This window comes from Colius striatus, chromosome Z (genome assembly GCF_028858725.1).
Source record: "Colius striatus isolate bColStr4 chromosome Z, bColStr4.1.hap1, whole genome shotgun sequence".
Classification (NCBI taxonomy): Eukaryota; Metazoa; Chordata; class Aves; order Coliiformes; family Coliidae; genus Colius; species Colius striatus.
Genome location: NC_084790.1, coordinates 44,635,022 through 44,648,125, shown reverse-complemented (window position 1 = coordinate 44,648,125; position 13,104 = coordinate 44,635,022). Strand labels below are relative to the sequence as shown.

At 34.2% G+C, this 13,104-nt stretch overlaps 1 protein-coding gene across 8 annotated transcripts in view; it reads left to right on the top strand.

Moving 5' to 3' along the window:
• Window positions 1-13,104, top strand: part of PDE4D (phosphodiesterase 4D) — a 600,878-nt gene that overhangs the window by 249,093 nt on the left and 338,681 nt on the right. The window contains exon 1 of one of the 8 annotated variants that reach the window (XM_062017697.1): window positions 2,116-2,384. The exons of the other annotated variants lie outside the window; for them this stretch is intronic. Coding sequence (XP_061873681.1) covers window positions 2,116-2,384 — 269 coding nt within the window. Of the gene's footprint in view, window positions 1-2,115; window positions 2,385-13,104 lie in introns of those variants that run through there. 8 annotated transcript variants of the gene reach the window in all.

Here is a 13,104-nt window from a genome sequence, read left to right as displayed (position 1 = left end):
ATAGATATAAACATTTCTGTGCTTTTACTTTGCTCATCGAGGACCAGTGCTGCTTGTATTACTCTTTCAACCAGAAAAGAGTGGAAGCAGTTACTGTGTTAATTGCATTTTAGTTATTATTTAATCAGATTCTTTTGTGATCTGTGGACTAACATTTTATTTCCAGTTATTTTTTTTTCTTCATAAAACATAGTTAAAATTTTTGATTTTGTAGTTTTAATATCTGGTCTTTATTCTATATTTCATCACTGTTATTTTTTACACAGTGATTACATCTGTAAAATTTTAGAAAAAGACACAAAAAACATAACGCACAGAGATTTCTGTGTTCTGTGGTGCTGCTCAGTATTGAGTTAAATTTGTAAGTATATGGTTACCAAATTTCCCATATGACGCAATACAGTTAAACTTGTCTATATAATGGGTCTAACACCTGATAGCAATGTCATTCTTAAAGTAAGTTGACCTTTCAGTTGCTGTTCTCTTCTACTTTGTCAGCATCATGATGTTCTCTTGATAATCCACATCAGGAATTGTGGCTTTAGTGCTAAGTACAAAGGTGATTCCTCTGCATTGTGAGAGAGGCTGCTTTTGCAGGATTTCTGATTTTAGCATAACACTGAGAACAGTATTTGCCTTTCACACCTGGACATTTAACTGTGGTAAGCCTGGACACTGTGTATGCTTCAAAAGGAAAATCTTATTAGCAAAAGAAAGCTGGAATGTGAGAGAAAAGGAAAGAGGAAAAATATATTGCACCAAAAAAAAAATGAAGTCTAGCCAGTGTTCTGATATTAAAAAGACGTATCTCACAAAATGGTGATGTTTTTTTCCTGGAGGATGAACAGGAAGTGTGGTTATAACCGAAAAGATTGTTGTTGTTGCTGTAAAAGTGAATATACCAAGCTTAAGCAAATATTAGCCTATCACCAGTTATTATGGGTCTTTGTCTGCTCTCAGTGTATTAGGAAGAGAATTGGACATGTTTATAAAAAATTCTTTCCAAATAGACTAAGTAAATTGTTTTAATCAAAAATTAAAACCTTGACTTTCAGAACTGATCAACAAAGTGGCTCTGAAAACTACATCAACATCTGCTATGTATAATCCCATGAAAAAAAAATCTGAAAATGAAATCAAATAGTCATATGTATTGACCAAAAAACCCACAAGTACTAATGCCTTTTTTCTATTTTGGAAATTATCTTTGAATGCCTTTTGTTTTCCAACCAAAAGTGCATAGCAAAAAGACATTTCTGTAGGTCAAGTAGTATCATGCTATGATGGTACACAAAATTAAGAACATCTGATTAAACAGGTACTGGCAGCTGTCATAGTTTGATTTTGGTCTATGTGCAGATTGTAAGTGTGGGTTTTTTTATTTTTCTGGAAAGTGTAAGGTACCAAGTGTTAGCCTTTTCTAAATATGTTTGAAAACTGGTTGTGATAAATTGACTTGTGGGTGGCAGGAGGGAGAAGGTAAAACCGAAACTCTGCTAGTTGTGTCATTTGCTAGTTGACTTAAGAGGTAAAAGCTTGTAATCTTGATTTCTGAGTGGGGACTACAAAGATAAATATTGTAAATCCTGGAAAAAATCAGAAGAGATTATTCAGCAGTTCCCCTTCCTTTCTGCCTCCCTGAAGGTTCAGGAATAAGCAAACCGAAAGAATAACCAAACAAAATCAGTACATATCTGATGTTTGAGCCCTCCTCCAGGACTTTTTATGTACATAACCAGAAGTCACTCAGCCAGCTGCAGCACATTAGTTCCAATAGTTTAACAGGCAGCTTTACAGCTCCAACAAAGGCTGCGCTAAAGCAGTTTCTTCCTCCTGTGCTCACTTGGTACGATAGCTAGTAAGTGATCTTTGGCAGCAGGGCTGTGAGAGGAGTGGTAATGTTTAATAGGTTTCTGTGGAGGAGTTAGCTTGCTTTTTTTCTTTGTAGATGATTATCTATAGAGAGGCACTGAAGGCAGGCAACACCATGTTGAAAACAGAATAGGCTGAACTGGAGTTGAAGCCCTGCACTGTTCTTGGGAAAAGGAAATATTTTAAGCAGTTAAGCCAATATTTGATTGCATTACACCTTAGTAACAAACTTCCTTGAGAAACATGGCTCAGCAGACAAGTCCAGACACCTTGGCTATTCCTGAAGTGAATAATACACATTGTCAAAATCCATGGTTAAATGAAGATCTTGTGAAGACCCTGAGGGAAAAGCTGTTGCAACATGAAAAGTCCAGGACATCTAGGAAATCTTCGTCTGCTTCTCCTCGGCTGTCTCCAGTTATTTCTCCTCGAAACTCTCCAAGGCTTTTGCGCAGGATGCTTTTAAATAGCAACATACCAAAACAACGGCGTTTCACTGTTGCACATACCTGGTAAGCATTGAGCAGCTTATCATGAAATGTCAGGTTAACTTTTTTTCATAAAGCATTTATGTAGGTGTGTATATTTGTTATTTTGATCTCTGCATGAATCTCTACATAAAAGAGAGACTTCTAATTTGTGATTCAGGTTAATTTCAGATATGAAGTTTAAAACAGTAATTTATATAAAGTAAGACAAAATATATATGCTTGGACAAAAGCTAATTAATTTGCTCTGATTTCTTGATTTCTTAGGTAATAATACTTTTTTTTTTTTTTTTCGTTCCAAAGAAAGAAAAACTGTAGTCTTAAGAGGCAGAAGCACATATCTCATTCTGGGCTGTTCAGGCCAGAGTAGTTAGGCCTTTTTTTTTTTTCCTTTAATTTATCTTTTACATAAATGTTTTAAATTTATTTGTTTATTTGCAGTTTGTTACTCCTCCGCCCCTAAGCAGAATAGCATACACTTGACTATCTTTTAACAGTGGTCAAATTAAGAAGGACATGATAGAAAAGAATGGTAGGAATACATATTGTATATGAAACAGTGATTTTTATTAGAGAAGTTGCTATGATAAACAAAGGAAAGATGGAAAGGGGAACGCTTGCAAAGTGATCCACTAGTACTACTTATCTGGTAACCCACTCACTTCTGAGATATGTTTCTGATCAAATCTATAAGAGACATTAGTTTTGTTGCATCCATCATCTGGAAAATAGCAGCATAATATCATTACTTAATTTATTATTTTCTAAAATGTTACATGGAAAGTTATTGTAACTCTGTAATACATTCTTGTTTGCTTTGATGGTCCTGAGATATTTGTTTTTTATTCTGACCATTTCCCTCACATCATTTTTCAAATTAAAATGTAATATAAAGAAAGGAGGGCAATGAAATATGTTCAAAGAAAATAAATTATGCATTCTAAGCAGCATATGGATATACTATTCCAGTTTATATTCACTTGTCTGAAATTAGATTCACACAATAGCTATGAGACTGGTATATGCATTGCACACTATGTACATGTATGCCTAAACCTTTACTATGCAGGTATTTCTGTAGCTAAAATGCTCCTTTGATAAACTAATATTTTTACCCTTGCAAAGGATGAAGAAAAGTAAGTGTGCCTTTATACTTGAAGAATATTTGTTCTGAAACCAATGTACCTGGTCAAAACTTGCATGTTTGACAGCAAAAAAAAAAAATGAAATTAGGTTATTTCATATTCATTTAACAGTTATGCATAAATCCCACAACATGAAGGATCTCTAACTGCTGTCTGTATTAAATAATTTATAAAATAGTCTATACTGAAGAATATGCAAGAATTAAAAAAAATCATTTAAAGCTGTTCTACATTGCAAGATGAAAATGAGTAAATGTCCTGGTTTGAGCTAGGATAGAGTTTGTGAATTTGTGAAAGTTTACAGAGGGAAGTTATCCTGTATGATTATGTATGTGTTATAACAGTTATTATATACAGTTCAAGACAAGAGAGAAAGGAAGAGTGTTAAAAGGGACAGACACAAAGTGAAAAAATGGTTTTGGGCAACACAAAAGGGCCAAAACTGGTGTAGTATTAGAAATTGGAATTTTGTTTGAATACACTTGCTCTAGTGAGATCCAGAAACTTCTGAGTTTGGGCAAAGTGCCTTTCTCACCATGACATGGAGTATAGGAAAGGCTCAGAGTCCTCTCAATTACCTGACATATTAGGCCTGCAAGATACTGTTGTTAAACATGTCATTGCTATGTCTAAATTATATTTTAAGAATGTCCCATATTAGCAGCAAGTAGAGAGTCAAGTAGAGAGTTGCAGTAAATTACCTGAGAACCTGCAAAGAACAGTATTTCAGAAGAGAAGATGGAGGGAAAAAACACTCATTTTAAGCAATAATATATGTGATCAGACATGTAAAGGGAAGAAGGACTACTGTGCACAACACGTGTTTGTTGCCAAGTCCCATTAAGTCTGTAGTTACTGATACAACTTCACTTGATTATCTATGTAGAAAACTGAGATGCTATGCTACAGATATATTTTCTAGATGCTTTGGCTATAGGGGCCTTATTGTGGTTTTAATTCCATATCCATGTTATTCATGTATCTGTTTTAGACAGCTCATAGGAAAAAAAAAAGTGCTTTTGAAAATAGAGTAGTTGTTATCTTACTCCAGAATGTTGCACCATGGAGAAGACATCCTGGTTTTAGGACATTTAGTTTGTTCCACCATAGTTATGACCTATTCTGTGATTGCTCTAAGTTTCTTGTATTTCTGTTTTGTACTTTAAGAATAATCGATGAATTTATATGTACATCTTTCTTGTTTAGTCCACTGCTCACTTAGACATTCAAAATTTTGATTACATGACATTATTCAATCCATGAGTAACTGACAAAACCCATCTTACTTGGCAAAATAACACTAGTTTTACAAATTTCATGTGATATTTTTCCTGTGATTAGAAATTTATGTACATAGGCAGCATAAGAACCAAGTGTATAACACCATAGATACTAGTGTGTGTTGCAGCAATGCCAAACATGACCACCACAGATTCAATGCACCAGAACAACTCATTGTGATTGTACCTAGCTCTCTGATATCAAGGCTCTGAAATCACATTCAGGTACAGTCAAGAAGTGGGTAGTGGATGGATGAGTTGTTCTGGCAACCCATTTCTTCCCCATTTATTTTATAACGCCCATAGCTCCCCTCTGTAATGGCCCTGGTATGTACAACTGTTAACACAAAAATGCATTTTGTTCATCATATGACTGTTATCCTTTCACATGAATAATTGGGTTATCATTTTTAGTCATATGACAGGAATATTTTCTCTTCAGTGAAGGTATAAATGGACTCATTGTGAACTGTCAAAATACCTTCATCTTTTTTTTACATGATGAGGTAAACAAACATGGAACACACAGTTCACCCGCTTATACAGTGGGGTGGCAGTATGCTATGTAAAAGGCATGTAACTACTTGTGATTAGAAAAGGTGATTTAGTACGTAAGATTTTAAGATCTCTTTAAGAAATTTTATGATTCTTCTCTCTAGAAAAGTTGGACCATTGTGTCTTCTGAAAACTGTCTTGTATAAAAATTGTCATGAAAATTGTATGCAAACTGGGCCAGTTACTAAGGAGTGTTTAAGAAACTGGTGGAAACATTTATTTAAATCTGTTCTTTCTGCATGAGTTGTGTCAGGAAAGGAAGACCTAATAGGGGTTTTTTGTTTGTTTTTCATAGATTTCCAAGCACTATTTTCAGAAATGGGCTTATATAACTTGATTTTACTTACAAGAGTGTGATGGAAAATTTGCCAAGATTTTTTTCAGCTAAGGTTTCAGCATTAGCCATTAACCTCAGACATTTTATGAGTCCTTCTCTCCTTCGTTTTCTTCTTTATCATCCCCTAGCTGTAACTCTGAATTTAGCCTAACACTTGTCAGATAAACTAGGAATTTTAGAATTTTAGACAGGAAAAAATACATTAGGAATGAGTTAAATTACAGAGTTTTAAGTGTTAGAGATGCATGAGGTCTTCTTTTTTCTTGGAGAGATTTCTGAGAATGTTTACAAGTAGTCCTTTCTATATCTGTGAAATTAAAACTAGTTAAGTTACCTTGGACTTTTGACCTGAATCGCTCTTAGTCTATAGACCGTATCAGTGTACAATCGATAGGAAATAACCATAGCAACTGAAAAGAAACAGGTGTTTCAAAGCTCCGTGGCCAGGAATTCAAATGTCCTGTAGCCAGAAGTTCCTTAGAAATCTGCATTATGTTATATTACTGTAAAAGTAGTAGTATCTGGTCAATATAGTGGCACAGCAGCAGATACTACAATGGACACAAACAAGATAAATGAAGTCATCCGGTACAGACCTTACAAAGGCAGTTTCTGGATTGCCTTTTTTTGTTCTTTGGATGCCTTTTCTGAGATGTCTATTACCCCAGTGAAGTTTGGGAGGAGAGACTGTTTGTGTGGTGTGGTACATGCTGGGATTTGTGAGAAGAGAGACAGGGAGGGTGACTTGGTTCTCCAGCCGTGTGAACAGCCAGAGTGTGTGAGACAGCCAAAGGTCTGTGGAAGGATGCTTAGATACTTTAAATCACATAGCTTTAGCTAACTCATGTGGGAAGTCAGCTTTCCTTTATTTTCCATGAAAAATTCCTTTCTGTAGGAGAGGGAAGAAAAGCAAAAAGTGTAAATATTTGGAGCAGGATAGTAAGGTCAGTGAAAAAAAGCAACTAAACTATCAATTTAATTGAAAGGTTTAAGTCATGACATGCATGTGTCTGATTTTTTTGGCCTTTATTATTTGCTGCTTTAATAAATCTCAGTGAACACAAAATGTTCAAACAGTTGGGTTTTGTTTGTTGTGTATGTAACTTTGTAAAGAATATTTGCTGCTTTTGTGATTTATTTGTGTGTGTTCAGATTCAACAAGTAGTGCTATGTGACTTTTTTCATTATAGAACGTGGATTTGTTATTTGTGCGTCCCTTATTAGTTTTCCCCTTTGATATCTGTCCTCTCTACAACTCTTCTGGGGTTCATTTAGTACCTTCTGATGTTCAGAGGTTTTATAATTTTGCTCTTTAGACTTTTTATTTTTATGACCTGCACCCCCATATCCAACCATTTAATAGTATTACTGATTGTAAGTATATGCTCAGTTATATAGAGTACTTTCATCTGAATTCAGATAGCCTTTGTCCCTACCCTTAGTAAATAGAATTAGATTGACTTTGACATTCAGATATGAAAATGATGCCCTAGAAATAGTTTAGATAGATATGGGTAAGGTGGGACATTTTAAGTTTCAGGAATGTAACTGACATGAGGGTACCGATAAACTCAGGAATGTTTATTTTTGTTGCACAATATCTTTTCATGCACTTTTAGAATTAATTGCAAAAAGCAACAAGACCTCAAGTGCTATTTATAAGTAGATTGCAGAAGAGCAACATTTTCGACGATGTGGTTCTACACCTCCTGGTTCAGTGTATTTATGCTGAAACCATTCAACTATAGTGACACTATACTAAACTGAAACGATGGGCTTTTTCTCACTAAAACTTTCTTCCAAGTTTCAAAATATGTTTTCATCAAAGATTTTTAATGCTTGTCTGCCTACCCTCTTCTTCACTACTCAGGTTTTTCAGGGAATTAAAGTAATTACAATTTAGTGTACGAAAAGCACTTCAAAAGGAAGATCTATCAAAGCAGAATGATAACTATGCTGAGAACACTAGGGAAGGATAGGATGTGTATTTTCTATGTATGCATCCTCTGTATTAATATCTGAAATGTTCTAGGGTGCTGTGCAGAGTATTTCAAACTTCTGTTGAAAAAAATATTTGAGTGTTATGGAAGAGTGTTTCAAAGAGAAGCCAGATTGCAGCATTTTTCCCCCATTTAATTAGATGCATTTACTCATGAGATTAAAGGCAACGTTTAATCAGGATGCAATAAAATTTAATTAACAATAACATCTTTTTGGTACTATTAAAGTTAAACATAAAGTTTAAGAAGAGAAGAGTATTTGAGTAAGATGAAGATAAATTGCACATTTGCTTATATGACCAAATTTGTTTCTGTTCAGTTAAGAAAATACCTGTCTTTCTTTTATTACTTCCTTACTTTTTCTCCTATAAGTTTTATTCACACTCTCCAAATCACATTACCAAATATTATGTCAGGTTTTAGTCAAGGTAACAACTGACATATTACAGAGGACTCTTTTCCGTTGGTTTCCAGACATTTTAGAACTGGTTAGCTTACTCCTTTTCTGGAAATAATATGTGATTCTCTCCACATTTAATGTCAAGATATTCATAGTATATGCATAAAGCATTTCTAGGAAATAATTTCATTCACAGTGTTGTCACAGAGACATACAACATGTTTAAAATAACCCAATCCACATATCCACTCTTTTCTTAAAATTCTGTTATGTGAAGTGGGACATACTTGTGTGGGTGCTTGTATACAAATAGGCAGCAGGCTTGCAAAGACAGTATGTGTAATTGGTGAGATCTGTGCATGCATCTGCATGGGCTGGTGGAGCAGAAGCAGAGAATGAGCTAGGGGAACACGATACTGCCTAGTATCAAGAGTGGCTTGCAATAAGCTGATGATACTGTACAAATGGTGTAAACTACTGACAAATTATCAGAGATAAGTAATACTGTTTCTCCACAGTTAAACCAGGAGGAGAGACAGATGAGAACAGATAAGATTTGTGTCTCTGTGAAGAAGGAAGAGGCAAAGATGCATTTTCCCAAATGAGCCCTAGATATCAGAAAAAAAATCGAAAACCACTTCAGCAATATCAGTGAGCAATCAAAGACTGAATTTGAAGTTCTTACTGTACAGGGATAAATAACTGAGTAAGGAAGAACACTGTGAAAGAGAAAAAAACAATAAGTTTGCCTGACTAGATTTGCTAGTATAAAAAAAAAGAAAATGTATCCCAACCATTTTCACTGAGCCTTCCTCTCTTGTACATTACCTCCCAGCCTTGTAGATCTGATATTTCTTCATAAGTTTTAATAGCTGAAATGCTTTTCCTGGACCAAGCTGTTGTCTCACCTATTGTCTTTAATGACGTGTTCTGTCTTGGACAGGATTTAGGAGAACTTCAGAATAATTTAGTAGAACTGGAACTGAGTTCCTGTATATAGTTCTACTTTTGTTTAGTAGTTACTGCAAAAGCAAAAATTACTTTGCTTTTACATGTTGCTATAATTGTATCTCGAGTTATTATGTGTGACTGCAGAGGTTTTAATTATTGTACTCTTTGAGCATAATAAAGTATTTGAACTCTGTAAATGTTTTTTGGGTAAGAATTTGCAGTAAGTTTCAGTATTTTTTTAAGAATGTTTTTATTAGCTTACTGTGTAACATCTTGGGAAGCCTATTAGACTCAAGTAGTCTCCCACGTTGCTTCTTCTGCATCACTGATTGCATTTTGCAAACTTACTATCTTCACTTTTATTTTGCATGTGTATATTACTATTTAATTTGTGGTTTGATAAAACAGGTTATTTGTTCTTGCCCTAGCAATTCTGTCAGATTTTTTCTACAGTTTGACACATTTTCAATGTTTTGTGCAAGCTAAAATTGGTATCACATTGCAGCCTTTTCCTCTCTTTTGAATCTCAACACTTCACTGTACCTTGGCCTTAAATTAAGGATTTCATAGTTATTGCATAGTTCCATATCCATAACCTCAACATTTCAGATGTGTTGTAAAAACATCAAGAGTTTTTTCTCTCTGTTATTTTCAATATAAGCTTCTGCATTCAGTTATTTAAAAAAGAACAAGTACAGAATTAATATAGTTAAAAAAAAAACCCAAAAATGCACGCATGGGGTGAAAATGTAAAACAAGTAGGTCATACTCTGTTTCATTTATAATTTTATACAGAAACACTTGTGGTCATGTCATGATACTTTATAACCTGTTTTCCTCTTAGATTTTATGACAGTCACGAGATCTTTTCTGTGTTGTTCAGTGTACCACATTTATAAGCAGTCATTAAATATTCTTATGATAAAAGAACTGTTCAGTTAGAATCTTGTTGTAACAACTGCTCCACAGGTACAATCCTGACAGTGAGGTGGAGAATTATAGACTAGAAGTCACAGACTTTTATGGACAATAGATTGTTCAAGTAAGCTTGCAGTACTTGGAGGTGTAATAATGTGTGAGAATGAATGATGTACAATTAGATTACATAAGCTTTATGGACCAGACTATCTGGAATATCTAGGAACTTTCATAGTGTGTTTTGATGCATGAATTTGTCTTTGGACTTATCTCCTGATAGCATTACCTCGATAATTTAAAAAAGTCATTATGAAGAAGTTAAGTGAACATATAAACTTTTTTTTTTTGTGTGTGTATATGTGTGGTTTTCTGTGGTGTATGTTTTGTTGGGCTTCTGTAACAAATCTGCATCTGCTGACCCTGTCAAATCACCAGAACATGTAATAGGGGGATGCTAGAGGAGGAATCTCCACAAAGTATTATAACAATGTTTGTCTATATATTAATTTTGCCCCAAAAAATAGACTAAGATTGCAAATAAGTTTTATCCAGAACAGATTTTGTATGATTTTTTTTCAGCTTTATATGAAAAAGATGTATTTCCATATTAAATAAGTTAAAGGAAAAGTAGACATTTCTGATATGCATTTTAATATTATAACAATTTTTCAGTTATGTTCAAATAAAGAATTGATTTATTTGACCATTACTACAAATAGAATTTTGCATTATAGGAGACACAGGCAATCACAACTAGCATATGTTGTTTTCTTCTGGAGATAGGGAGGTTCACTGAATGATCGATCAGAGAAGTTAGCTATTGTGTTTCCAGTCTTGCTGTGCAGCTGTAAGAACGTTTGAAATCTGCTGAACTTTCATAAGCACAGTCATAAGCAATAAAATCTAAGTTATTTTAAAGCATATCTCCCTCTTGGACTTCTTTGTTATTATGCACATTTGCATGACAGAGACTGAATTCTCCAAAGGTGTTAATTACAATCATAGCATGTAGGACATTACATAACCAAAAAGAAGAATAATGACTTTTGTAAATGCATGCTGTCATGGGAAATAAATTAACTACATAATTAAATTTGGAAATCTAGCAAAAGCACAAAAAATATTAATTAAATGGCCTAAGAGCTGACTGCACAATGAGCCCTATTCCCCACATAAAAATATAATTTACTGCAGAAGAAATATATGAAACTTAAAAAGAGAATGTAAGAGAGTTGTAAGAAAAAGCTAAGCTAGATATGCCAGCTACAGAACAATTATTTAGGAACAATCGTATTTCTTAATGTGATAGAGGTAGTCACAGGTTGTGATATCTGATAACACTTGTAGAGAAGCAACTGTGCCAACACTGATATTTTCGTCTTTCCTTAACAGTAGCTTGCCAAGAGAAACAATATTAAAATGTGATGATTGGGAGGGAGAAATGGGCTATGAAAAAAAATAAATTCCATCAAATGACTATTGTTAGTAATTTTAAAATGAACACTTTTTGAAGGATGAAGCATGCTGAGTTCAAGATTAGACTGCACCTTTCAGTGTATAAAAGCTATCTCAACAGAAAAAAAAATTGTAGGCATGAACATCCAGATGATCATGTGAGGAATTTTCTAATAAAATATTGGAAAATATAGGCTTACTGTGCCTGAAATATTTAACCTGAATTAATCCATTTTACAGTCCCTTGTCCCCCAGGTAATTTCAGAGTGTAAGAAATGCCCCATTTCACCTCATTTGGAAGCTGTGCAGGAGAGTCTTACTGAGCTATAAGATACAAATCACAATATCACATATTCTGTTCAGATAGCTGGCAAAGAATACCAAATATAGGATACATGTATTAGAATTATTTTATTATCTATTATAGGTGATAAATATTTTGCTGGTAATAATCTTATATATTCACTAGATGTTGTTGGGACAATAGTCTAACCTTTTACATGACTTATCTAGGAATCTCTTAATTTGTCTTGTAAACTGACAGCTACTAAAAGAATGTGCTTCCCAACAGTACAATTTCTTAGTGTCACTATCAAGTAAATATATGCCACAAAACATTGAAAACTTGTCTTCACAATTATGAATCTTTTCTTCAGAATCTTTGTCTTATCTATGAGTTTTGTATCTCCCTTTTTCACCTTAGTACAAATTATCCTTTTTTTTCTTTTTTTAATTATAGGCTACTCAAAGAAAGACTTAATCTCTACTATCTTCAGAGGATATATTACAGTGTAGAACTTGATCGCAGTATGATGAATTTAAAGGTCATGCCTTATGAATCTTTGGGAGTATATGACTAAAAGTAAATATTTTGGATCAAACTGTCAGACTGTAAAAAAAAAAGTTTAAGCTTGATGTCCAATGAAGTGTTAAGAAATGGCATTTTTTGCTGAGAATTTTAATTTTTTTAAATTAAACTAGACTATGTAGACAGTGTTGAAAAATGTTTTCACAACTCCGTCACTCCCTGGAGTATTTTCTGCAAATGCTATTGATATACTGAGCAGGAATAGCTCCATATTTGATATGAAGCGTATTTCAAATGTGTAGGGGAATAAAAATAAAATCTCATTTGAATCCAAGGAGAAAAGCCTCTATCTTTCATTTTCCACATATTCTCAGATCTGTCTCATTCTCCAGACTACATGATGCATTTAATTACAAAGTCACTCCAGACATACCTTAAACAACAAAAATTGCTTTGTTTCTTGTGGCTTTGCTACAAGCTGCTACTTGTATGTCCAAAGACCATCACCAATTAAAAATAAAGAAAATTATTTATAGAATCACAGAATCATAGAATGGTAGGGGTTGAAAGGGACCTTTAGAGATCATCTAGTCCAACCCCCCTGCAGAAGCAGGTCTACCTAGATTAGGTCACACAGGAACACATCCAGGCGGGTTTTGAAAACCTCCAGAGAAGGAGACTCTGCAACTTCCCTGGGCAGCCTGTGCCAGGATTCTCTCACCTGAACAGTAAAATAATTTTTTTAAATGGAACATTTTGTGTTCCAGCTTCTTGCCATTAGCACTTGTTCTGTCACTTGATACAACAGAAAAGGGATGCCCCAACTTCCCACTATCCACAATTAAGATGTTTCTAAGTATTACTGAGATCCCCACTCAGTCTCCTATTTAGACTA